This window comes from Strix aluco, chromosome 3 (genome assembly GCF_031877795.1).
Source record: "Strix aluco isolate bStrAlu1 chromosome 3, bStrAlu1.hap1, whole genome shotgun sequence".
Lineage (NCBI taxonomy): Eukaryota > Metazoa > Chordata > Aves > Strigiformes > Strigidae > Strix > Strix aluco.
The window spans coordinates 130,385,226-130,413,136 of NC_133933.1; the positions used below are offsets into that span (position 1 = coordinate 130,385,226).

The following is a 27,911-nucleotide window of genomic DNA, read 5'->3' on the forward strand; positions in this document are numbered from 1 at the left end:
TTCCTCTGAGACCCCTTCCTTTCTTTTCCCACTTCTAACCCCCACCAAAACAGAGGTTAGACATTAAAGATAACGTTTTCTTAAGCAACTTGTATGCGCGTGGGGGGTTTTGTTTCGTAAGGGAGTAACACGCAACTGAGTTGATACATCTGCACTGTTTGGGGGAGTTATAGTCAGGAAAATGTCTAGGTGGATATGAAGACAGTTGAGTTTGATGTACATGGTCTAACTGTAAAGAATTGCAGCTGATGCCCATTTGAGTTTCTCTGCTTGCACCATGTAGCATTGAAGCTTAAATGTCATCCTCCTACTTCGCTAGGAAGGGATGTAATCTTTTTGGTTACAGTCCGATTGTTTCTTACTACAAAACATTTTATACAGTAATGACATGAACGGGAAGGGCAACAGCTGACTTTCAGATTCCATGTTGAGTTACGTTCCCAGTCGGATTGTTGGGTTTTTTCAGTGTGACTGTGAAGCTGCTTTGTGACTTTGAGCGGATGATGCAGTAACCAGGGAATCCAACAGTGACATTTTTAGAAGAGTACAGTTGATTAATGATTCTTGTTTTGTCATCCTTTATGAAGTGTTGTGTGTTAAGCATTAGATGTATAGTCTTAAACTAAGGGAAAATTTGGTATTTGGCTTTCAGCTTCTCGAAATGGTCTGATGTCTTTTGGATTTAGAGAAACAAAGTATGGGTGATTATGGGGGCAGGTGCTTCAAACTGAGAGTAAGTCAGTCCTGTTCATCTGTTAAAATTCCAGTATCTTCTTGTTCCTCAACATAGATATTCATAACTGCTTTTTGTAATTTAGGATTAACTGCAGGTATCATTCAGCACATTTCCAACCTTAAATTTGGTTTAGCATTAGTGAAAATAGTGCCTTTCTTGGTGATGTGTAAGTTTAAAATAATTAAAAGGGGTTATTGAGACACATGTAGAACCATCTGCTTTTATTATTGTTTGTAGGGGAACTGCTGTGTACAGTGCTAAATCCTAGTGCTTTTGCATATGCTGTCCCATATGAATCACAGTCAAACCATCAACAAGTTGCATCTAAAACAAGTTGCATCTAAAAGCAAGACGTTTCAGTTAGAAGAGACAACCAGCAGGCAGTCTGGAAGTTCAAAGTTAGAATTCAGCAGAAACCATCATTTGGCTCCTTTCAGTACACATGAAAGCCTTACGTCTCATTACTGTTTATGAATACCAGCAACTAGCTGTGTAGCCTCCACTTGCAGACTTAAAATAGCTTCTTTGCAATGCAGACTTGGCATCAGGAGCTGATGAGTTTATTTGATATCACCTTTATGTGTCTTTTTTTTCAGGAAAATGAATGGCTCCTTATCTGTGTATGTGAACTATCATACTATCACGGAAATAATCACTGAGACCCCAAAATATTAAACACTTTTCCACATGGCACGTACCACACTTTGTCTCCCAAATAGATCATTGGAAAAGGAAAAGAGAAGTTTAAGTGAAACCAGCTGCTAGCCAAGTATCTGGTGCTGGTGGCTACTGTGGAACAAAAGAACAGTGTGAGGAGGTAAACATTAGTTCAAATTTTAGATTGGAGCTGACTTTTTTTCTTGTTTTACGTTTTTACATTTCCAGGGTTTCAACTTTTTGCAGAGAGTATTTTGCCCAAAATGTAACAGAACTCACATTGAACCTAGGCTACCTTTGCATTTGCGTCACAAAGAAATGACACAGCATTTGCTTATAACTGTGGTCTTTTAGCAATGGTAGATACATTTTTTAAAAGTTGCATATTTAGATGAAGAATTTAAAAGTATGAGCAAGAAATTTTATCAGACTACAACAAGGAAATGTGTTTGCTTTTCTGGGTTATTAGGGTTTTTTTCCCTCTTTAATTACTTGCTTTATGGCAGAACTGACTGGTGACACTTTACAGAAAATTTAGCTCTATAAGTTTTATGAAGGTGAAAGCCATCCCTGTACCACCATGCCACAAGCTACTCAGAGAGCAAATTCTTCCAGAGCACTGGCACATTTTTAACTTTAATTAAAGTTAAACTAATACTTTACAGGGCTACAGCACATGGTCAGTGATGAGTATGGAGCTATTTCTACATTTCTCCAAGGCCAGGTTGGATGGGGCTTTGAGCAACCAGGTCTAGTGGAAGGTGTCCCTGCCTGTGGGAGGGGGGTTGGACTAGATGATCTTTAACGTCCTTTCCAACCCAAACCATTCTATGATTCTCTGATTTTCTGCAATGTCTGAGTATGCATTTTTATTAATCGTTCCTGGCAGTGGTAACCAGCACACAGGTTTCTGTTCCTGAGTGATCAATTGCTCTGTTCACTAGGACTCTCAAAAAAAGCCAGTTTATTATGGCTGAGTTCACAGAAAAGCCAATCAACTGTTGTCATCATCCAGGATAGACATCGTAGATGCTTTAGTCCAGAAAAAGGTTCTGAGCTTTGAATTCACAACTAATAGGATCTGTCCTGCAGTTGTTACACGTTTGTTCATGGTGGCTACATGAGGACTTGTACATACACAGCCCCTAGTGCAGCATTTCTTGTTAGCCAGCTCTGTGGTTCCCTGGTTTGTGTGCTGTTTTCCCTATTTTGAGGTCCTATATATTGTTTAAGTGAGGTGGTAGGTACTTAAATAGCTGGATGGCTGCATTCTTGCAACACAGGACACTTGAACATACAATGAACTTATAATTGGCCTGAACTGCATGTAATACAGCACATGTATAATGTCATGAAAAGGACTTTTTTTAAATAGCTACAATCATAAACAGTTTTTGCTCCAGAATCAGTTTTGTGAAAGGGTTTAAGGCTCCTTTTGGGGTTGCCTTTTGGTTTGTTTGGGTTTTTTTTTTTTTTTGAAGGGAGAGGTGTTGAAAGGGATTTCAAATGAAAAGGCATGCTGGGGAGATAAACAGCTCTGTGTTTAAGAGCAGTGCAGGAAGTGAATAGATGGTGTTGCTTGTGGGAAGCTCTTGGAAGTAATTAGTGATAAGAGTGAGGAAGGAGGAAATCTGGTTGGCAGCTGCTGCGTGTTCAGCAGCGCCTCTGACCTTGGCCTGTAGGTGTTTCAAAGCTGCTGGGGAAAGGTTTGCTGCCAGAGCTGCTGCATTTACCTGAATTCCCTTTGAAAGACTTAAGTGAAATCTGCTGAAAGCCTGCAGGGTGTAACTTCTCATCAGGTGCCTAAAAGCCCTGCATTCCTTATTTAGGCATGGCTTAATACATGTGATATAAGTTGGTGATAGACTGGAGGAGTCATGGTTGCACTTTTTAGGCACCTAATAAGAGTACTAGGAGCAGTCTCCCGTTGGTCTGCTGTAGGGTGGGAATTGTATCCTCCCTGCAAACACTTCTTTGCCCTGCCGTGGGACAACATGAGAGTTGGCAAGAGTGAATGAGTCATTGGCCAGAGTCCAGAGCCCAGGAGATTGGTTGGCAGGGAAGTTACATGGCAGGATTTAGTCTGACACAATTTATTTGGATAAAGGGATAACTGATGGTGTACGGTGCGTGTTTCACCTTGCTAAATGTCTGAATTCTCTTGCCAGAGCTGTGAAATGATAACTTAATCCTTGATTGCTTCTTACAGTGCTGCAGGCCATAGTCTCTGGAAGAATGTTTTGTCAGCCAAAAATTATGTATAGTTTACTAACCCCAGTTACAATGCCTATTCCAGCTAACTTGTGAATTAATTGTGGCCAGATGCTTTTATACTATTTACATTGCAGCTTCTGCAGTTGGTACCACTAGTCCCACTTCTCTAATGTCTGTTACTGATTCTTACTTTTTTTCCCAGCATGAATAAATTACCAACAGTAATGTACAAGCCCTTAAGCAACTGCCAGATTTGGTTTTGGAGGTGATGGGTGTTGGTACAAGTGTTTAATGAAAGAATTTTTTGTACACAAGAATAAATAAAGATCATTGGAACAAGAAGTAGGGAATAAAAGCTTATTCAAAATGACCTTCCCCATTAAATACGTCAGGATTATCTGATTCCCCAAATGAGAGCTTTCAGTTGGAACACAATGGGCATGAAAGAACTGCAGTGCTTTGAAATAGTTATGTGGTGTGTTGACTCAAGAATAGTTCACAAAATATTTCCTACACTTAAAAATGACCACAGTGATTTGCTGAGGTGGGAGGGAGAAGAATAGACAAAGCAGATGTGTAAGTTCATCATGTGGACAAAGGATGAATTTAGGAAAGTTAAGGGCACAGAGGAATGCTACAGTGAATTGGTAGCACTTATTTAGGAAGAAATAGTTGGGCTTTTACCCCCAAATATGGAAGAAATTGATATTTTGCAGAGGGAGAGAAAGAAATGGAAATGCTAAATATGCAGGCAGGGTTTTAGTCCTGTAGCTGAGGACTACCTCACCTTCAGGCTTGTACCTTGTAGCCGTGCAGTCAGCTGCACCTTGGCTTTGCTGTATGCACTGTGTGCCCACAAGCCTGGGATTGTCTGTCCTTTTCACTCCAAAGATGTGGGAGTTTTTTTGTCTTCAAGTTCTTGGTGCATATCTATATGCTTTTATGCAATTCTAGGCTTAAGCAAATATTTCATTCTGCCTAGAGCACTATGACTTTTTTTTGACAGTCCGGAGTCATTAGTAGGGCACATATGGGCTGAGCTGTCATGGTGAAGGGTTGCCTGTAATTTTCGTAATATGCTGTATTTTCCCTTTGCTTCTCAGCAAAGAGGTCAATTATAGCTTATTTCCCATCCTTGTGCTGGGAAAAGAATGGCTGATTTGAATGGTACATTGAGGATACGGATTTCTTTTCTAGGTCAGGCAGAAGAGCAGCTTGGTGCAAAAATGTCACTCTGAAAAAGTAGGGATCTAGGCTGCTTGTTTTAATGGTTCTTTCTAGTCTTAGTTTCTTTGGGACAAAGATTTTATTTATTTCCTCATGCCAGGTACTCAAATAGTAAGATTTCAGTCCTGAGAGCTCATTATAGTTTGGAAAAGTGACAACAGAAAGTAACTCCTGCTTTCTGTAGTGGGGATATGGGCAGGTGAGGAAAGGACTCCCTTCTTCACATCGTTCGTGGCAGAACTGTAATCTTGCAGCTGCTGAACTGTTTGAGTAAGTTTGCATAAATTCTGGGTAAAAAGGCTTGAAATCTTCATCAAGAAAAAGTAATGTGTCAGTGTATGCCAGAATGCTTCAAATTTCTGTTGACATTCAGCATATGGGAAATGTCAAAGTGGATATTAGAATTATAGAATTGTTTAGGTTGGAAAACACCTTTAAGATCCAGTCCAACCATTAACCTCACACTGCCAAGTCCACTAAACCATGTCTCTACACATCTTTTAAATACCTCCGGGGGTGGTGACAGGGATATTGATTGCTGCCTGCTTTCTTATCTTCACGTTATCAGTCGAGTTTGCTAAAATGGGTTGGAAGAATATCGACAATATTGCAAGAGTTGATTGGGGGAGGGGAAGGTATGTAGTCTGTGCTCTTGGGAAGAGTGAAAGACAGTATGACACGTTTTTCTTTTTTGAGAGATATCAAACACTAATTTTACTATAGCTGAATGTTTAAGGCTTCTAATATACATCAAGATTTTTTTGAAGTGCTCTTTTGGAGATGCCAGTGTCTTGACAAGCTGCTGTTCTCGTATCCCTGTTTTACTAGAGTGGTTCCGATGCCTTGTGCTGTTCTTTCACCTTCCAGGCTCCTTAAATGTCAATGGGAGGTTTGAGTTGAGAGTACATAGATACTGTGCAACAACCTCTGGCTTATCACTGTGATCATGAAATGTGTATGTGCTGAAGTAAGGAAATACAGGTGGTTACTGAACCATGGAGGCAAGACAAATAACTTTTATGCCCTTCTTGCCTACAGCTCTTATTTTTTTCCTCCTCCCCATATACAATTAGATCAACATCATTTGTGGTTTCCAGTGTGTGTGTGTAGTTTTAAATACAGCTTGAGTCCTTAATTTGGAGTTGGATCTAAAATCAGGCCATAAATAGATTCACCACATGAAAATAACACTTTGCTTAGCAGCTGCCTGATTCTGGACTGGGCAAATTACTCTGAGGTGTAAAGTTTTGCAGTGTGCATGTGCCCAGAACTGCCCTCTTCAACAGCTGAAGACCCAGTGATGCTGAAATTGCACTGAGATTCAGAAAGTAACTGGACACTATACCCAGTGAAATTCCCAACCTTGTAAATACACTGTGCATATACGAAACACACCATTACGATTGATTTCTTCATAAAATGTGGCCACAGCAGTGTTCTCTTTGAACTGCAGCTGTTTCAAACATTCCCTACTTGCTTAGTGGCTGGTGGACTTGCTAAAGAAGTCAGAACTGAGTCCATGCATCTCCTCAAACAGGCATCACCCTTTCCATAGAGAGGAGGATGTTACTCTTCACTTGAAGACAAGACAGATTTGTGGAACCAAAGAACAAGGTAAAGGAGGTAGTTTGACTTGTTATTTAGACCACGAAGCTGGAAGATGTCTCCTGAGTTGTAGTCTTTGTGATTCTCTAACATAAATGGCATGAACAATCATGAGATAAATGACTGTAAGTTCTTTAGGATGTGGTCTTTACAGCAGAAAATGTGTAGTAGCAGGTGGTGTGAGATAGTTTCTTCATGGCCTAAGTAATTCAGTGGAAGGAGAGTAGATAGGGAATTAGCAAGTACTCAGACACACGTAAGTATAGGAGAGACACCTCTTCTACACATTGTGCTTAGAGGGAGTTAATGTGTATTTAAAAGAAATAGAAAATATTACCAGAATTTTCTGAATGTGTTCGATGAATCATTTGTTTCCCTGGGTTGAAGAGTCTGTACAGTAATTTCTGTAACTTGCAGTGATTGCCTGCTTAATCTGTGAGTGAAGAGCTTGTGGGCTACTCCAGAGGCTTGGAGCCTCCACAGCTGCAGATCCTTTCCTACTCCTGCAAATAGCTCTTGCTGTTTATCATGGACTGTTCTCTTTTTCTCTTCCTTATTTGAAGCAGAGAGGTGCTGAATTAGATTATTTTTTTGCCAAAGAATATTGGATGCACACATTTGTGTATAGGTACATGTGTATAAATATAACTGAATCCGTGGGGAAAAAAAAGAAAATCAACTGTCTTCTAAAATGATTTGGGATGATGTATTTGTGTTTTCAAGGAAGACAGAGAAACTCAAACTGGTTTTAGGTAGAGGCTCTGATGAGTTTATGAATTGGATGATACAGCTGGCTGATCTGCAAAAGGAGGAAATACCAGGCTTGGTGGAACTGAAAGAGTTCTTAAAATATACTTTCATGAATTAAAAAATGTTGTTCTCAATCGTAGGTGCTCGTAAAAGACTTCTTGCTCCCCCCACCCCCCTTTCCCATCTTTATTTTCTACTTGTAGCTGCCAGTAGACTCCCCATAGAAATTTCTGTGGATGTCAGCATGTTTTTCTTTCTGAAGCGCAAGAGTGTTGACAGTTCTCACATCCTGCACAAGGGAAGCGAGCAGGGAGGGGGCCTGGGGAGGTTGTCTGGTGCAGTTTGTATCAGTGGAGGAGGGACTGGCATCACTTTGGCTCGTTCCCAGCTTTTACCGTTTTGCTGAGTCTAATAAAAATCATGTTACAAGAAGGAATTGCAGTAAGCCTTGAGATCATTTTGAAGTGAGAAGAGTGAGACAAATATTTCAAAAAATAGTGCTCTGGACTGCTCTAGCTGACTGAAAGCAGACACAGAAAAAGTTGTTTGAAAGATTTTTTTTTTTTTTTTTTTTTCCCCCCCCCAGGAGACCTGGTGACAGGTCCTCTGCCCTGGTAGCTCTGCCATAAATGCACACACAGATGTACACACAGAAGTCAAAACCGCTTTTCTAGGCAGAGGGCTGTAGAAGTAAGGCATGGCTATTTGATATTGGAAAGGCCTCACAAAGAAAAGAAAAAGACAGTATTAAATTTATGGTGAAGATTCTTACTGTGTTTGAAATAATTTTCTCATTGTTTTGTGAATGTGCTTGGTGTATTTAATCTCTAAGAGCTGAAGAAAGTTGCCGATGAAGAATTTAATCATTCATAGTTGTCTTCATGAGCTCTTCTAAATCACACCTACAGGTGTAGGTTGAAAACCCTACATTTTCAAAATAAGCAGGTTAAAATCTTACAGTGAGGAAGCTGGAGTTAAGGAAGGCTAAACACAGCTCTTTCTCTGGAGCTTACCTTTGCGTTAGACAAGTTGCCCTGTGTGTTGCATGATGAATTGTCAACTTGCTCACAAAAAAACTAGCAAAAAAATTCAGAATGGTAGCTGTTCTGAAATCGGGGCTTCATAACACAGCTTCTGCATTAATTGCAGATTAATTCTGTGTATTGACAGGAACTAGGGCTAACGGTGTGAACAAAACCCTGAACTGGGAGTCTTGGATCCTCTTGGGAATAAGGAGCTTGTGGCATGGGAAAATGAAGGGGACAGGCTGAAACTCATCTAATTGGAAAGTAAAATGCTTTTTAGAAACAAAAACCCAACCCTCACTTTTGAGTGAAAAGTTCTGCATGTGTATGTTTATAGACAATGGTTTAGTAAGAAGAAGATAATTAACTATTAGATACTAATATCACAGCCAAAAGGGTTTTCTGAGGTTTTGTTGTGGGAAAAGGGAACTACAGAATCAGCTGTTCAGTGCCACGGCATTTGAGGTAGCTCTGATGATAATCTGGAAGAATTCCAAGTAAGATGTCAGACTCTGATTTGTTGAGCTTGTTTCACTCCTCATACAGTCACACTGTTGAGGGTTTGGTGTTTATTTTTTTTTTTATTGTAAGTATGGTGAAGTCATTCTAATGGCACAGTTATTCTCATACAACCGCTGTTTGTACAGATGCTGTTGTGCCACTGAAAAAGATGCCTTGTGAAAACACAGACTGTTTTTCCCCCTTTGGTAAAATACTGTTGTTGAAAGTGTCTTTACAACATGTAATTAGGTCCTCCACATCAGGATGGCTTTTCTTATCCCATTAGCTATTCTACCAGGTGTTGAGATTTTCCTCCAAAATGCTTCTCAAAGACTTGATAGCCTGCAGTATGGCTCTCCTTTTTGAGTTCTCTATATTTACCCTATATGTCAGTGGCTTGTGTGGGCATTTTAATGATTGCTTTTAGTGTAAACCCTTTGCTTTCTATAGTGTACAGTAGATCCTTCTAGGATTAATCCTGTGTAACATTGATTTGGCTTTTTCGCCCCCTGCCTTAAGCTAAAGGTTATCCTGGATGAGAACATTGTGCGTATAGATGCCTGCATTAGTTGATGCTGTAGAACAAGATTATCATACGTGTTTCTGTACACCTATATGCATATATGGACATACATGTGATGCTTTATCTGCCTTTTTGGGAGCTTGTCACACAGCTCCTGGGCTGGCTGGAGATCGTGTTTGACTAAAGCAAGTTTTGCCGTTGTCCCAGAGGCAGTACAGCTTTTCTGCCAGCTCCCAGGGCAAGGACCATCGTGTTTCCTCCCGAAGATCTATCACTGGAGTTAATAGGCTGCCAAATCATAAGAGGGCTTTTTTTCCTCCCTCCCATGGTTATAAAAAGATAGCTACATCAGGCTTTATTAAAAAGTACTGAAATTCACAATAGTAATTGAAAGTTTGGGTACTGGCTGTTCACCAAACATTCTCTAGAGCACAATGGTATCCCAACATCTAAGTGTTTACAAACAAAAGGATAAAGTTGTAATCCCCTTGTCATAACACGAGCTTTATGGGATACGTGCCCCACTTGAATGTAGTCAGGACTAAGCAGATTATTGTACTAACAATACAGAAAATTTTAGCTCCAAGTAGAAAACACCCCAAACCCACAAAGCTGCTGTTCAGACCGAGTTTTTGTTTTTGGGGGCTTTTTTTTTTTTTTTTTTTTTGAGTGAGCTGGCAAAAATTAGTTTTGTCAGTAGAAACTAAGTAACCGCCAACTATGCCTGGAATGCCTTGGAGCACTGAAGGAATTTTCCAAGTAACAGTGATTACTTTTGTTCCTTTTAGCTGCACAAGTTTTGGCTTTGAACTGTGTATGCTCTTTCACATTTATTTTTTTTGACGTATTTGGGGATTTTGTTTTAAAGAGACTGTTTCTGCTCACAAAAAATCTTGTGCTCACATAGGGTAGCATGATTTTCTCCCAAAGAGCTCAGTATTGCTATGGAGATAATATTGAGACTCCATAAGAATAGTATTAATTGGAGGACATCATCCAGAAATTGGAGTCTAGTAGGACTCAACATTTCGATATTGCTTGGTCTATGTATAAAAATGGGGAAATTTGTAAACTGTTAAACTCAACAGGCTTAAGCACTTTACTTTCTGAAATAATCTGGGAAAATGGATTTCTAAGTATCATAGCATAAAGAAGCCTGAAGTGATCAAACTTTAGTTGACATTTCCTCTCATTGTATACCTAGCAGCAGCAAAATGTGCTGCAAGTTGTAGTTGTCTGATATGTGGAAAGAGAGGAAACAGCTTCTCAATTAATTCTACTACTTCTTATCAGTTGTCATACTGCTGTCTTTCAGTTATGTCTGTGCTAGTAAAAGAATTAAATTTATTGTCTAAATTTTATTTCACCATCGGCTAGCTTTCTTTTATGCCAGGAAGGAAATTCTGCAGCTGAAATTCAAACAGTAAAACTCTGAACATTGCAGTGTCTTCTCTGACTAACTGCTGGCTCTTCAAAAAACTTTATTCTGAATCCTTTATTCATATAGAAAGAAAAATACTATCAGTTAAAGGCTCTGCTTCAGAAAGATAACTTCTTCCAAACTTCAAACAAATGCAAGATCTTCCTGATTTTTTTTGTGGCTACATCCTTATCTGGTGTGCCTGAAGTTGTCTGCCTTGAGACTTGCTGGTGCTAGAGCTCTTCAGTAATTCCTACACCACTTACCAGCTTCTCCACACTAGGAAGTTCCTGTAGTACAGTGGAGGATATACTTGCTTCTTCACGGTGGAAGGTAAACTTGCAAATCATAAGCCTGTTATTCCAAAATAAAAGACTGCAAAGTAGTGTTTTGTTACATCCTGCCTCCCGTTACAGGCAGGTATCTAATGCCGAGACAGCGTGAGCGATACACAAGTCCTTTTGATATTCTGCTCCATCTACGCCCAGTATTTACCCTCCCAGATATAGCGAGGAGTCAAACTCAAAAATCTTGTTTGAAGGATGAGTTTTCTTGAAAAACCCTTCAGTCCACGAAAGCCGTTACCTTTTAACCCATCGCTGTTCAAACAAACCCTACATTTGCTTAGTAAAGCTCTGCGCTAAGGTTCTGTGAATGTGATATTTGATTTTTCTGAGGTGTTCCCAAGCATCCTTACCCTGCTGTGTTTGAGTGGGGAAGCTCAGGGCGGGTGAGTGAGTGAGAGGGAGCAAGGGAAAACACTGTACAGAAGGCACAAAAGAAATTGAGCATTATAGGTGAAGGTTGTTCGTACAGGTACTATTTGGGACATACTTAGCCAGGGAAAGGAAGGAAAGAAAGATCTGTGGGGACAACTAATTCTGCCCAGCGTAGCATTAGTTACTTCATTCCAGGGAATAGCTGCTATGTGATGCAGTTGTGCATTTGTGTGAGAACCTGGCATAATTATTGTACTGCTTTTATCTGCAACAAATTGTTGATAAAATCACAGAATCACAAAATGGCTGAGGTTGGAAGGCACCTCTGGAGGTCATCGGACATTTGTCCTTCAGGTGCTATGCTGGAGTGTTTTTCACAGAATCACAGAATCATTTAGGTTAGAAAAGACCTTGAAGATCCTCCAGTCCAACCATTAACCTCACACTGACCGTTCCCAATTCCACCAGATCCCTCAGCGCTGGGTCAACCCGACTCTTCAACCCCTCCAGGGATGGGGACTCTCCCCCTGCCCTGGGCAGCCCATTCCAACGCCCAACAACCCCTTCTGCAAAGAAATCCTTCCTAAGAGCCAGTCTGACCCTGCCCTGGCGCAGCTTGAGGCCATTCCCTCTTGTCCTGCCGCTGGTTCCTTGGCTCAAGAGACTCATCCCCCCTCTCTGCACCCTCCTTTCAGGGAGTTGGAGAGGGCCATGAGGTCTCCCCTCAGCCTCCTCTTCTCCAGACTAAACCCCCCCAGTTCCCTCAGCCGCTCCCCATCACACCTGTGCTCCAGACCCTGCACCAGCTCCGTTGCCCTTCTCTGGACACGCTCAGCTCGATACCGAGACCAGGTCTAGGGCAGCTTGTCCTGTCATGTTCCCAAGTGCACTGAGTGAGAATGAAAGCAGAGTTGCAACACAGCATTTCTCTTCCAGATTTCCTTGAAAATGTGGAGCGGGTATCATGGCTGTGCATGTTATAACAGGATCTGTGAATGTGGGGTATGAACAGTTTACCTGATACTAGATTGAAGAAGTATCAGTAACACAGTGGTTTGGACTATATCTAAACAAACTTTAAAAAGAATAAACTTGCTACAAAATAGAGTTGTTCCTGCATCTGAAGGGTAAATTACTGTGACATGTGATGCCAACTTTACTTTTAATAAAATGTGTGTGGATACAAATTGATTTAAGGCAAACTAACTCAGCCGGAAGCATAAAGATGTAATCTTAAGAGTGATCACTGGTAGGTACTGACACCCTTCTGCTGTCAAGCCCCAAGTAGTTCTTCACTACCAGTAGGTTTTTCTAGTTGCCTTTCTAGCTACTTTTTAGAGTTTATGCTGAGCAGTTCCTGCTGAAGGGCATAAAATAGCACTAATCATATTGGAATTTGATATGCTTGTTTTTTCAATGGTTATGGAAGATTGAAAGTAGAAAGCAATAAGAATTTCTGGAGATTTGCTGAGACTTTCCTAATCTGTAGTTATTGTTGGAATTGTTCCCTCTCTCCTTTTATTTTAACCTGCAAATTCTTACTATATTTTGCTATTCCAGAAGCTTCTGAAAATGGTAAAATATTATGTTTCAATTCCATAAATCCAGTGTAGCCTTGTGCCACCGAGCAGTATCAACCAAATTTATAGTTTGGATGTTGCGGTCACTGTTGAAAAAGAACATTTCCTATGCCAAAAAAAAAAAACCCAAAAAACCCCCAATGGAGGGGAAAAAAAAAAAAAAAAAAGCCTGGCTTGTCAGGTCATGTCCTACAGCCTCTGAACATCTTTTCTCTGCTTTCTGCTTCCCACCTTTCTCCTCCCATTTGCCCCATCTGCCCATTTCTGATTAAGGCAAGAAGCAGGATGTGCTGTGACTGATTTAGAGCATGTGCTGATTTGCCAGCTGGCTGCTATCTCTGAGCTGTTGGGTCAGTCAAGGAGAATAGATAAGGTCTGAGCTATCCTTGCCTCTTCCCAGTAATGTTTCACCTCTACTCATTTGCTGTGATGTTTTCCCCATGAGATTTGCAAAATCTCAAATATACTTAAGGCCACTATACTTTCCCTCTCCTGAACCCAGAAAGCTGGAGTAAAAAGTGATCTGAGATATTACCAAAATAGCACTAATAGCTATGGCTGAACAGAGTAGTTTATTGTGCTTGAAATATCATTTAATTATTGGAGACTATTCTTTTTTAAAAAAAAAAAAACCAAAAAAACAGAAGTAATAGTGGTGTTGGACATATACTGATGGTCTCGGCTGGGAATTGCTCTGGTTTTATCCGGTGTTTAAATTGTGCATAAGATCTGTGAAACCACTAGCATTTTTATATGAAAGCAAATGTGTCTCGGTCGAGAAGCTTATACCATGTAAGAGCTAGCTTAAAAAGAAATGATTACTCAGGGCTGCATGTCTTCATTCAGTCTTGGAACAGCATGTGTATTCACTCGGCTGCAACAAATAAAATAGTAACAAATGTAGTTAGTTGTTTCACAGTTTTCTCTTTGTCCTTTTTTAATTTTAGAAATCCTAGATACATTAGATTCCTACTTCTGTTCAACACTGAGTTGAAAAAAGATAAAAGAGGGGAGTTGGCGAAGCAAACTCCTGTCAGTCTGGATTCAAGTGAAAATATGTAGCTGAAAACATCTTAGTGACATCCTTCAGTAGCTAAAAGATAAAGTTTTCCCTTCCTGTCCTGGACGTTCCTGCTGCATTTGAGATAGATGTGAATTATTGGCTGTCAGCCGAGGAATGATAGCACGTCCTGCCTGCACCTCTGAAATGGGAGCATCCTTGGGGAAAACTGTGGGATAGGCCTGCAACAATCGTTTCAGTGTGAGCACCTTTTCCCTCTCTGTCTTACAGACACTGGTTTCAACATGGGTTTTGGTGTGAGCAGTTTGCAGGTGACACAACTGTACATGATCTTTTCTGCTTTAGAACTACTTGTGATTTATTACAATTGCAAGTTGTCAATACTAGGATCTTCTGGGGTTTTTTTTCTTAATTCCAGCCTTATCCATAGGAAATGTTCTTTGCATACGTTGCTGTCGTCTGTGTTTTGTTGTAGGAGATGCTTCCCTGCTCTGTGGGTGATGCTGTTGCTTGGTATTTGCCTTTTCATCACCTCTGAGGTGAACTGTAGCGATGCACAGTAGTGATACTTGGGCGTGGAGCCTCCTCTAGACACCCAGCGCTTCCAGTGGGTGCTTGTAGCTAAGCAGGCTACTGTGGGTGCTGTATCCCCGCATCTATGCACTTCCCATGGGTTTTGAATCAGGCTGAAAAAAATCTTTTCATGGGTTTCTGGGCCCAGCTATCACAGCGCGCAGCTGCAGTGTTCACAGGTTCGTATGTACACAGTACGATGCTGCCTAATACACTCTGCACCCTTCATGCTTTCCTTAGGGAAACATTTGTCCGATTTATTCTCTTCTTGGTCCAAAGCACACAGCTCTAGATAGCTGTGCTGTATCCTAAATGCTGTACGCTGGGTTTCTTAGGTATAGGGCTTCCTTTTGCTCATGTTTGGATTAAGTGAGGATGTGAGACGTGGTTTTTTGTGTTTGTGCAGCTCTTTAGAAAATGAGATACTTAAATTAAGACCTTTAGTCTGAACTAAGCTTGATGGTTTACATAGCCTAGCATAATCCATTCTCTTAAAAATGTATATGTGATAGGACTTCTGAGATTGTATCCTTATTGCTTTAATCCAAATACTCAATAATACGTCCTGTATTGAGAGCTGGAAAGATCAACTGTATTGTCACAATATAATCCTGGCTTGGAACTGGGGTGGAAAAGATGAGCATAACTGCTGAATTAAGAGCAGCATCACATCTCTAAGTGCTAAACTCAAACTCAGAATCCAGGCTTGCTGTTCTCTTTATATTATGACAAGAATGATCTTCCTGTGAGAATAGGAATAAGCCTGCCTTGTAAGCAGGAGCACCCCTAAAAGCCACTTAGCAGTTTCCAGTGAAATCCTTCAGGAAAATGCTCCACTAGCCTTTCAGAGCCCAGAAAGCCAACAGAATGGTTTTGAGTCTCTCAGAGTATTGCAGATGGTCTCTCCGGTGTCTTCTGTGTCTGGATCAAAGCCCTGGTGAAGGAGATTCCCTCAATACGCCTCCATGTCTATGACCCACCCAGGAGCAACAGAGACAGTCGAGGGTCTGTGCCAGGCGTGCTGCCAAGGACCTTGGGAGAGCTTTTATTGAAACTTAGCCAAATGGCAGGGGAAAAGCGGTCGTGTTGTTACTGCTTACTTGAATGACCCTGCGACATGGCTGTCATGGGGTAACCTTGACTTAAATAATCACCCAGTGTAGCGGGTCACACTGACTGCTGCTATCCAAAGTCACCGTCATTCCTGTTATGTCTAACAGATATGCATATTAGATCCAAGCCTGAGTAGAATGAGAGGATGGACTTGCTTAATAAATATTTTTGAGGACAATGCTGAGAAATTACTATTTTTAAACTCACTTCTCAACCCATATGAACAGCAAGAACTCTGAGACTAATCTTACATGGCTCCCAGGTCTTTCTCCTGCTCTGTTCAAAAGAAATCAATTTGTTACTGATGTCAGGAGCTTCCTAATCTCATTTGGAAGGTCTAGGACAAGGAGAATATCAGTTATTATTGTGTGTTTGCTGTATTTCCTCAGTCTTCTGCATGTGGGAAGACTGCATAACCTGCTGTTGGGGCATTGACTGATGCTGTGCTGTTATTTTAAAGGTCACTCCAGTAGTTTTGTTCTTGTTTAAAAAAAAAAAAATACAAAAAAAACCCCCCAAAAAACCCAAATAAACTTTTAAATTATGCACATAACAGATTGAAGGAATAGCTATTCTCTGCTCATTCTTTTAGGGAAACAAATGTTTGCTCTGCTGTCCCAGCAACCATGAGAGAATGGAGTTGGGCAAGTCCAAGGGTTGGACTCTGAAATTTCCTCTTGAATAACTCTCATGAAGTTCCTGTTCAAGTGGTTTTGGAAATTTTTACGTTGCTTGGGTACTTCATTTTTAAGAGACAGTGACACGCACAAGACTAGAAAGAGAGAGGTGTCACAAGAAAAAAACAAACCTGGGAGAGAATGAGGAGAACGTGGTGGCAGCATGAGGAAAATCAGTGGCTTTGAATTTAAAATCGGCTTATTCAGAGCAGCATCTCAAATCTTACTCTTGAAAAGAGATAAGCATTGGTTTATTAAATGACATGGGATCTGTAAGCACGGGGAGATCTGAGGAGAGAAATGAACTTTTGAAATCCAGCATTCCAATGGTGAAGTATTAATGATAGAGTAATTAAAATCACTATAACTAACAGACTTTGTTTTTCTTTTGTCTTTCTTTTTCTTACCCCTGTGTTATCCTTTTTGCTCCTGATGCTTTGGGGAACAGCAGGACCCAACCAAAGGTAAGGGCCTTTATTGCATGTCAAATCAGTGTGTGAAAAATTGTCATATCACTCATTCAGTCTTGGGTTATCCAAATATTAAAAGCATTTTGAAAATTAGCTCAGTAGTTGATCAGCTGTTGAGTAAGAAACTCGAAGCATCTCCTTGCTGCAGAAGAGCACTGTACAGCCTGTGCCAAAAAATGAGTCACAGGAACAAATGAGAACATACATACTCAGCATTACAGACTGTGAATGGAAGACTGCTTGTTATTTGTGAGCTTTTAAAAGCATTTTCTGGTATTTGTGTAAAAGCAAACTCATTTTGTTGTTAATGGCTTATGATCCCATGACTCTGTATTTGGTATGCAGATATCTATCTCTATTCTAGCATATCAGGATTCAAGCTTTATTGATGTGGTCATATAGCCAGTGATGTTTTCTTAAATGCTCTGAAGGCATGGAATGTTATGATAATATGCTTGATTGTATAATAAATACAAAGAACCAAAAAAACTTAATTTTAAATGAACAGGCTGTTGTTTTCTCAATTAGAGAATGTAAAATAACCACTTTTATCTTTTGATGCTGGGACATTAGTATAGGGAAAAAAAACCCTGTATTTTTGAAAGTAAGTTATTTAAATTCCACAGGTTTTACTATATTAAACATTTTCACAAATGTAGGCAGTAAGTTTGGATGTGTTGGTAGTATGGATTTTTGAATCTTGGATAATTTTTCTAATTATTTTAGTTAGTATAAATACTTGAGAAAGACTTGCTTTATTGCTCCATGAGTCCTTAAATTATTTTTCAGATTTCATGATATGATCTATTAAGAAATGCTATAACTGAGGTAATTCACTGCAGACTCAGTCTTTCTTTTCAGGATTTTCTCATTATTAATATAGATATGATGCCATTTCTTTTGTTCCTACAGTCTTTACTAGTTAAGAAATGTTGAGTTTGATTACCTACGCAGATGCTAGTTCATGGTTAGTGCCTTTAGCATAGAAACAACAGACTTCACTAAAATGGAACGTGAAAATGTGTTAACAAATAAAATGAAAGTTTCAAAAGTAATGGAGCGAGGGTTCAGAAGGTGGACGTGAGATGCTGGCATGATGTGCTTGCTCTGCCAGCGTGATCTGAGGGGATGCAAACGTTGGCTACATAACAATACAGAATATCTAAAGGGGCAAGAGCAGCCTTCATTAAGCTTAAGGGAAAAATAAGCAGCAAAAGAGCAACACACTGTACTTCCCTTTTCTTCCATCCTACAGAGTAAATTTTATCTGTGTGAATGTAGGTCAGATATTACCCTGAATTTTTTTTTTCTTACAAATACGTATCCAGGGGAGTTGTTTTTGCAAATGCCTGTTTTTGCAGCCTGAGGTCCCAAAATATGCCCTGTCTTATTGGAGATCAGCTTTTATGATGAAAGGTGCCTGCAGACCTTTAAATGAATTGACCACAAAATTGAAACTTTTCTATTTAAAAATATTATAGTGCTACTCTTATGACAAAACTCAGTTGCTCTGTATTGCTCTTTGCAAGTATTAGACTTTGCTGATCACTGCTTCTGTACGTAAGCAGTATATAATTACATACTCCTCCTGTACGGAAGGAGGTTCCTACCCTAAGGCATGTTTTAATTTATGCAGACGAGAGACACAGGGAGATGGTCGGCAGAAACAGCCAGGGGACATCTGTCAGTTTGCGAAATAGGAAGTCTTGTGAAAAACTAATTGCAAGGATGAGTTTAAAGGACAGTAAGGAGAGCTCCTTGACATCCACTTGGTTGCCACACGGAGAGCTTTTGGAGAGCGTGAAATAGAATTCACACCATAGAAAGGAAGAAATAAAAACAAGGAACAAATAAAAGCAAGGAACAGGCTTGCATATAGAAAGGTGTTGTGTTCGTTTAGGCTTCGAAGTCACAGAAAATTAGTAATTCTGTGGGAATGTGTATTATGTTCAGAATGGCCCTGAGGAGTGTGATGCTGGCCAACATCATACAGCGCTCTCAAAAATGGGATAACATGTTTGATTTGGCAACAGTTTTTATAAGGTGTCCTGGTTATTTTCCTACAGGTGTTTGCTTACGATCACTGCTTTTGGTCTATGGATGAATCTGTCAAAGAAAAATATGCAGGTAATGTTTCCTGTAGCTTTGTGCTTGTTGTCTCCAAGTGTGAATAATCTCATTAAAATACAGTATTTGCTGCAGGCCACAGGCCATATGGGACAAAGTGCCTTCCCCTATATGACTACTTGTTGCCAAAAGAAAAAGGAAAACCTTCAATCATTCCTGTTTCTCTTCTCTAAAGATAATAGCAATAGGCACTGCTACTTGTTTGCAGTGTAGGAAATGGAGAAATCCATCACAATAATGGGTTACTCATATTTACATCTTTATTTAAAATACTCTTCCAAGTCCATAATTTTAAAAACATCAGATCTGTTTCTTTTCAGGATTTGAGGAACATTGCTATATGTAATTTCATGTTTCACACTGCTGATGGGAGTTTGGCATCACATTAGAAATTAATAATCGAGAAAAAAAGCCTAGTTTGATGTAGGGGTATGTGAATTCATATGATCTGCTGAGAATGTGTAATGTGTTTAATTAAAAGTTTTCTGTGTATTATGACACATTTTGGCACACAGTTATGGTAAAATATCAAATACATTTGGACTTACCACTCATGATCTATTCTCTTAAAACTGGGAATCAGTTAAGCTTGCTTGCATTTATTTTTTTAAAAAAACCACAAGAAAAATAAAAGATGCACATGCTTCTGGGTTTTAATTTCTCTAACAAATAACTAATGAATAGTAATTTAGTGAGGAACTGAGAAAACTGACACTTTGACCCATAGAAATTACGTAGGAAGGTAAGTTTGTTGGTTTTTTTGTTTGTTTCTCAAACTAATGGAGGCTCCTGTGTCACTTATATTATGGTCTGTTATATATTGGAGTGTTTGGTCCAAAACCATTCCACTGTGCTTAGGTAGGCACAGCTATTAGTAATTTTGATGGGGAATTTCGCGTGTGTAAAATCCTGAGTACACTTGGATGTAAAGATACAGACTTCAGTGAGAGAAAGGAAAAGATTTCAGGAACATTAACTTATTTGAGAGGACTTTTCAGTCCATAAAGTTCTGCCATGTCTTATTCAGACTTTAGTTCCTCTGCTTGTACAAGAAATTCTGAAAATAGAGGTTTTGTTTAAACAGATAATACCCAAATATATTAAACATTTCTTTCTCTGCTTGGAAAAGGAGTCAAAAAGCTGTTCCTACAGATTTAATTCAATTACAAAAGTAGTGATATACCCAGTATTTTGCTAATGCATGTCTTGTTCTGTAATATCTCCCACATAGTTGTGATTCCTTCTCTGCAAAAATCTCCTCACGGTATTATTTAATATCTTCTATACAGTAAAATTATCTAGTGCTCTACCAATTGCCCTAGATTAAAATCAACTGATGGTTATTAAAATGTACAGGTTGAGTATATTTTGAGGTGATGTCATTCACCAGTGGATTAAATTCTGCAGCTGGTAGTAGATTTTCTGCTGATAAAACTTCTGAGTATGAACATTGATAGGATGTTGTTTTGAGCACATACAGGTCTATGCATGATTATCCCAGCTTCTGATTTTTACAGTAGCATAAATCTGGAGCACGTCTACTGGCTGAGGGCCTTGCTCTTGCAGAGGGAGCAAATATTGGATGCTAAATATGTTCTTTGGGCAACAAGAACAGGAAAACACTAACTGTTTGCTTTTACATAATTATTGAAGAATCCAAATCAAGGGGTGGGCGGAATCTGTTGCTTTGTTACAGTGTTGGCTTGTGTGTTTTATTTCTTAGGTCAAGATGTTGTTTTCAAGTGCCTTGGAGAGAATATTCTTCAGAATGCCTTTGAAGGCTATAATGCTTGCATCTTTGCCTATGGCCAAACTGGTAAGTCCCTCCCTGATGTAAGCAAAAAATACTGTTGACGCAAAAGGTGTTATGTTCTGACTGGAGACTCTTCGTGGCTGTTGTGACACTGTTTCATGAGAAATGCCTTGTAATGTAGATAAGAAATGTTTTTCTCTCTCGTAACATTAGATACGAGGTGGACAGGATGAGAAATAGGATTTTGTCTGTTGCTGCTGGCTACCCTTATTTCTCACACCTTAGATTATAATCTTTGGAATGACCATGATTGTCCTTGAGTTCAGCGCATCACCCGTATTTTCTGCCTCTGCAGTTAGAATAATCTTTAATCATCATTTTAAATGTAATGTGCAAAAATGAATACGCTTGTGCAATTGATTTTTCTTGTTGTGGCACATATATGGGTGTTAGTGGTTGTCTTCTACAGTATGAGTCTCTACCTGAAAAAGCCTTCTCTGTCAGTTTGAACTAAATTTCTTGGTTTACTTTTCCTTTTAATTAAATAGTCTTTAGCTAAATCGTGTTTTGGTTGCTTTGAAATAGAAAACTGCACAAATATCTTTCACTGAAATGCTAATTTTTCTTGACCTCTTCTATTTTTGACCTCTTATTTTAATGGTTGGACTAGATGATCTTCAAGGTCTTTTCCAACCTAGATAATTCTATGATTCTATTTCCTTCCCATGTTTCACAAAGCAGGATACTTTGTTGCATGTACACTAATTATAGATTGGATCACACAGGATCTGGAAAATCATACACCATGATGGGTACTGCTGACCAGCCTGGATTAATCCCTAGACTTTGCAGTGGACTCTTTGAAAGAGCGCAGAAAGAGGAAAATGAAGAGCAGAGTTTCAAAGTGGAAGTATCCTACATGGAGATATACAATGAGAAAGTCAGAGATCTTCTTGACCCAAAAGGGTAAGTAATTTGTGTGTCAACAGCACTGTAATATGTTGTAATACACTTTTCCTTTCCATAACCAGCTTGTCTTAATGGATCCCATGTAAGGTATTTGCGTAGGATGGCTTTTGCTTCTTCTGATCTGTGTCCTTTCATTTTAAATCAAAATAAAGTGGTAAGACTAAAAGCTTATAGTAAACTTGCCCTAATACTAGCTTTTATGAAGTGGCAAAAATATCTGTCAGCTTTTTATTTGTAGACAAAGGCTTTTTTGTTTGCATTAAAGTCCTTGTTCGCTGCTTTGTTACCGTATTTGTGAGACCATCGTGTTTGAGATCTGTCAGTGAGAAATTGACTTTCTTTAAATGTTGTCTGAACTCAGTCGTGTGCTTATAAATAACTTTTTTTTTTTTCCAACCAGAAGCCGTCAGTCATTAAAAGTTAGAGAACACAGTGTTTATGGTCCTTATGTAGATGGCCTATCCAAACTAGCTGTTGCTAGCTACAAGGTAAGGATCGATTTTCTGAAAGGCTTGTGTTGACATCCTAAACACTAGGGTACTGTCCCTTAAGCAGGGAAACATTATTAAGCTGCTCCTAATTGCCATGGCAGTAACATGGATTTTAGAGCAAGAGAGCTGCAGGGTTGTTGTATTGTGATCACCGGGGAGAACAGTGTTAAGAGCAGAAACTCATCTTCATCCTGTTCTATTCAATAATTCTGGAAGTAATTCAACTATGTAATGAAACAGCTTTCCTCCCAAACTTAAGAATCCATGATTAATTACAAAACCAGAATTTGGCAGAGACAGGCTTTCAGTACCCCATTTTGTCACTTTTTGGCTGTCATGCAATTGCCTAGTAATTTCACTTACCAGCAGCACACAAGCACACTGGAATTATAAACTAATGGTTGTTTAGAAGACACATACTTGAGAACATTGCATGAAACTTGCTGGATAGTTTATATATGCGTTCACAAAATGCCCTAATTTTTAAGAAGCATTAATGTACAGTGGGACAAATCAGTAAATATGGGATGGAATTCTGTCATCTTAAGCAAAACGTGAAAATGGTGCAGTCCTTCTTATTGCAGTCTCTCCAGGTATTCATCTACCTCTCTCTGGTGGTTTCTGTTGACAAGACACATTGCATGCTTTTCCTTTACATGTTCCCCAGCAGCTTTGTGTAACACAGCGTACAGAGTCAAAGTGGTCTGTGGTGTTCTTTTGTTTGGTTTTTTGGGGGTTTTTTTAGTATCATCCAGCTAGAGATTCATAAATAAAAGTTAAGCCCAAGACTCTAAAGTTTTAACTATTTTGCATTTCCTGTAAAACCCTGAAGCAGGGGAGCTGCGGGGAGCTGATATTTCTCAAATATCACGATTTAACATATAAGGACTTTATAAGCTGTTGTATGTAGGCGGAACATAATGACCTGTTCAGTGTGGTAAAACTTTGAGCCTTATGTCAGCATTACAGATTTCAAGAATGTGTGTTTGACTACTGAGGCTAAAATCTTAGTGTTCAAACATGAATTGCTGTTTCCTCACTTTTTTTCTTTGCTTTTGAGTATTGCTGTGTGCAGCCAGGTGCATTATTTTTGTTGATCATTTAATATATAGGTAGAGGTAATGGCTGAATATGCATGTCACAACATTTCTAGTCTTTAAGGCGGAGATCACAATATTTTTTTTCTCACACTTTATGAATAAGCAGTGGGAAACAGTGGGGAAATCATTGCTGTATTTTACCAAAATGAGATTGTTTTGGTAGATAATTGAAAAGAATCTTAATGCAGATATGTTTATGGCTATGAAAATTGTATCTAGGACATTGAGTCCTTGATGTCCGAGGGCAACAAATCCCGAACAGTGGCTGCAACCAACATGAATGAGGAGAGCAGTCGGTCCCATGCAGTCTTCAAGATTATCCTCACCCACACGCTCTATGATGTACAGTCAGGGGTAAGTAAAACAAGTTTCAAGGTCCAAGTGTTAAGCTTGGATGTGTGGCTCTTGCTTTAATGTATTTCACAGACTCTTAGAAATGTTGGTTGGAAGGGACCTTGGGAGGTCATTTGCTAGAGTCTCCTGCCCTTGTGCACTGCTAGCACGGGATCAGGGTAGCTGTGGCTTTGTCTGACTAAGTCCTCGTAACACTCAAGTGCTTGTGCCCCGGTGTAGGGAACTCAATTTTAATAGGTTTGTAAATGAAAATGTGTTTTTTCTGAAATGGAAAGCAAAAATGCAGGCCCCAAGTTGCAGTCGGCCTGCTGGAGGGTGCAGGAAGGATCTCCTCATCCTAGAATCTAAACTAAAGAAACATTTCTTTTTAAGCAATGGTGTGTAGTATGGACTTGGAGCAGAAACTAAAGATATAATATGGAGATGAAAAGTAGAAGAAAACCTGAATATACATCTGTAGTCTCCTTCAAGGGGTTATTTCATGCAAGTTTATATAAATGATTAACTTTATAAACAGAAACACTAATTTAAAAATTTTTGCATCGTGCAACATTAATATTTTAATGTATATATATTAAATATTAAAAGACATTTAAATATGAAAGTATTTTTCTTCATATTTCCTTATATATAAATATTCCTTGGAGAGGGATGTGAAATACCTTTATGTTAATATTATTTAACCCCTCACAGAAAATGGTGATAAACTAAAATTGAAATAGATCTCCTACACCAAAACTCTTTGCATTTTATTGATAGATTCTGTGCTTGGGCAATTCTTTAATGTCTTCAAAGCCTTGGAGAAATTCTGAGCGTCCACGGAGCAAATCTAAGGCGTGTATGTGCCTAAATATGGAATACAATGTAAAGCAAAATGAGCATTTGGATTTTCTCCTCCTCATTTCTCAATCTCTACTGATCATCTTATTCAAACAATTTTTCTTGTTCTTATTTGGATTTGTTTTCCCTTTGCGCTTCAAATCAACAATCATACAATGCTAAATTCCTTGATTTGCCATAGTTTTTCATTCTGTTTTTGCTGTGGCTGTACTGCATCCTTACCATACATATCATGGTCAGCCTGGATGCAAGGGTGGTAGTTCTGTTTGTCAGTCTTTTCTGCATCTTCCAGTGACCACTGTGTGAGTTTCTGGAACAGATTTCTCTGTTTTCCCATCTGCTGGTCCTTTCAGTCCTGGAAATGACGCGTTTCAGTATGGCCTGATGATCACGCTGTATTTTGAGAGGCTTAGAGTAACATTTTTGAAAGCATGTTGATTCTAATTATCCTGTTTGTTTAGGGCAACTGTGATACTGAGATTCTAAAGTCATAGATGCTGCAGAAAAGCATGATGTAAGCAAACTGTTCTCAAAGACAGGGTTAGCTCTTCAACTTCAAATTAACGTGAAATTCATGGAGTGTTTCAGAATGTCATTTTGGGTCAAATGCGATAAAAGGATTTATAACAAAATGGGGATTGAAATACTCACATAGCTTGGATTGCTTTCTAGGAGGCTGTTAGTATAGGACACTTCTGCAATTGTAATCATTCTCATAAATTATAACATGCTTCTTGTCATGTTCATTCTCACTTTCTGAAAAACAGAGTGGAAACCTGGTATAAAGTCTGAAATTTTTAGGAGACTGTTTCCAAGATGATAGAACAAAGACAGAGCTTGTAGACCATCTGTTTGTCTTTGTGACTCCTTGGCTTGTACTCCTTCTGCATATGTTTTTGCTTTAACATTTGACTAATGTGCCCCGTGTTTCTTTTGTCTGGAGATTTCTGAGATGTCTTGAAGATATAAGTGTATCTTATTTCACTTCAAATCCTCCTGTTGTTTCTGGAGCAGCAACTAGTGAGTTATCACAGAATATTGTTCAAGTACTATGACTTTGAAAGCTGTTGGAACAGCTGTAGAGAGTCAACACCAAGAAATGAAGCTTGATTCTTGTTTGAAAATACGTCAAACTGTGTAACTTAATTTGAGTGAACTAACAGTAGCTGTTCTCTGGTTCCTTCTACAGACATCAGGTGAGAAGGTGGGCAAGCTGAGTCTGGTGGACTTAGCAGGTAGTGAAAGGGCAACTAAGACTGGTGCTGCAGGAGACAGGCTGAAAGAAGGAAGCAACATTAACAAGTAAGACTGATTATTTCTTTTCCTTTTTCCATCAGTACAATCAAGACTGCTAATTACAGCATAGTTGTAAAATAGAATAAAGTCAATATAAGCTCTTGTAGCCAGGTTTCTTGTTCCCTTCTCTCTACTTCTCTTTCTGACATACAATACCCTTAGACGTTTGAATGAGATCTCTGCCTACTTAAAATGATTGGCATTTTTCATTCTGTATGTGTGTTCCTGCAACTACCACAAAATTGCGTTATGAAGACGTGATTATTAAGGCTGAAAACATATGCTGAAAACAAGGAGTAGGGCTTCTGTGAGAGAAAAATGATCAAAACTATACTAGGAACTTATTCCTCGGAACTCATTTCTGGAGAGAAAGTGACTGTCTAAATATGCATTTGACTTATGAATATTTACACTTGTTAACAGCTGCTTTTGTTCTCTGTGCAGATCCCTCACGACTCTTGGGCTGGTTATTTCTGCCCTGGCAGATCAGGCTGCTGGCAAGAACAAAAACAAATTTGTTCCTTATCGTGATTCTGTGCTCACTTGGTTACTTAAAGTAAGTACTCTGATCTTGGTTTTTTTAAAGAGAAACAAAATGGAGGAAAAGGGGAGAAGAGTCCCATTCAATTAAATAAAACACTGTTCTTTTGCCTCATTTTCTGGTTTTGATATTAACCTTAATTGTCTTTGGAAAATTACCTGGATGTAAGCCATTAGTATCTCTACAGACTAAATATGCTCCCTGTCTTCTACTGACCTGTAATGGCCTAAAGGATAAGGAGCTTAAAAAAAAGAAAAGGGCATTATCTTTCATGGGTCAGTTTACACCTTCACACACATCCTTGGGGCTAATTTAATTTGGGCTATTGCCACATGCAGCTGAATTGTACATACTGGCATGGTTAGCCTTGAAGATTTTGATTAAGACCATTACCTTTTCATAATTGTCTAATATATTTGTTAATATACTCTACTTCTGTCAGCAGAGTATCATTGCAGAGCACTATCCCAGTTACAGTCTGAGGAACAGGTCAGGAGACTTTGTACATCGTATTCATGTGAAATGAGCAGTTCAATCATTTTCTGTACTGCATAGGACTATTTGGTATTATTTTTGAGGAAAAAGAGAGTGTATCATGATGGCACTTGGATGAGGATCTGTAAGGTCTAAATGACAAAGTAAATTGTTAAATATGAATTTTGGGTATGTCGAATTAAAAGGCAGGCTTTTGTTTTTGTTGTTCTTCCCACTTCCTAGATACAGTGTCCGTAAGGCGTGGTAGCCTGAAGACAAAAAAATCTTGGGAGTGCAAGTTTGATTTTAAGTATAGTCGTCATCTAGATTTCTCCCGTTCTCTGAATGAGTGGCAAGCACAAATGTAGCTGCTTCTATCTGTAAAAAGCTTGCCTGCTAGTAAAGGTGGCTTGTCTGTCTTTTTCTTATCTTGCCTGGTACAGTTTGAGTGGTCTTAGTTGACTTGGATTTTGAAGGATTATTAAATTAGGTGTCATTTGTTAGATAACTTCAGTTTCATTTTTGTAACCTGTCATTCTGTTAAAATTTTTCTTTATTGGATTGCCGGGATGTTTCATAACCGTGTCTCAGAAATACTAACTTGCCAAGTTTCCTTTTTTTTTCTCTTGTGCTCTGTTTTATTGTTATCAAGGAGCAGCTAAGATATTTGTTAGTAGAAAGATACAATCTGGGAAGAAACTGATTTTTTGCACCACCAGACTTTTTTTATGCTCTTACTTTTGTAGGTGCTCTGGCTAGATTTTGTTGTCTTGAATACTCTGCTTTGCTTCCCCACCCAGTCTTAGCAATGTTTTTAGATGTTGTTTGAATTTGCTGTCCCTATGATTTAACTGCACATGTGGAAAGAAGAAGAAAATGTTACTTGCAGGTTATACAGAGGTGTGGAGATTAAAAAATATGTTTTCCGTAAGGAGATTTGAAAACAAAGTTGACTTCAATGCTTAAGTAAAATAAGATCTCTACTCATGTAACCCCTTGACACCACAAGCCTTCATTTTTCTCAGTGCTGTCTTTTAATGAACCTTTTAGTGTGACTACTGTGAAAGGATTTATCTCTTCTCCCCAGTGTAAACATCTCAGATACTGGGCATCAGATAGCACAGTCATGAAGGCTACATAAAAATCAGAATGCCA

At 39.0% G+C, this 27,911-nt stretch overlaps 1 protein-coding gene across 7 annotated transcripts in view; it reads left to right on the forward strand.

Annotated features, from left to right (window-relative positions):
- KIF13B (kinesin family member 13B) overlaps positions 1 to 27,911 on the forward strand; it is a 142,587-nt gene that overhangs the window by 47,668 nt on the left and 67,008 nt on the right. For 3 of the 7 annotated variants that reach the window (XM_074820288.1, XM_074820287.1, XM_074820289.1), the window contains 7 exons: positions 18,878 to 18,938; positions 20,662 to 20,754; positions 21,477 to 21,657; positions 22,061 to 22,148; positions 23,471 to 23,605; positions 25,635 to 25,747; positions 26,186 to 26,297. In XM_074820288.1, coding sequence (XP_074676389.1) covers positions 18,878 to 18,938; positions 20,662 to 20,754; positions 21,477 to 21,657; positions 22,061 to 22,148; positions 23,471 to 23,605; positions 25,635 to 25,747; positions 26,186 to 26,297 — 783 coding nt within the window. Of the gene's footprint in view, positions 1 to 16,789; positions 16,806 to 18,877; positions 18,939 to 20,661; positions 20,755 to 21,476; positions 21,658 to 22,060; positions 22,149 to 23,439; positions 23,606 to 25,634; positions 25,748 to 26,185; positions 26,298 to 27,911 lie in introns of those variants that run through there. The other 4 variants (XM_074820284.1, XM_074820283.1, XM_074820286.1 and 1 more) reach the window with 3 other exon arrangements.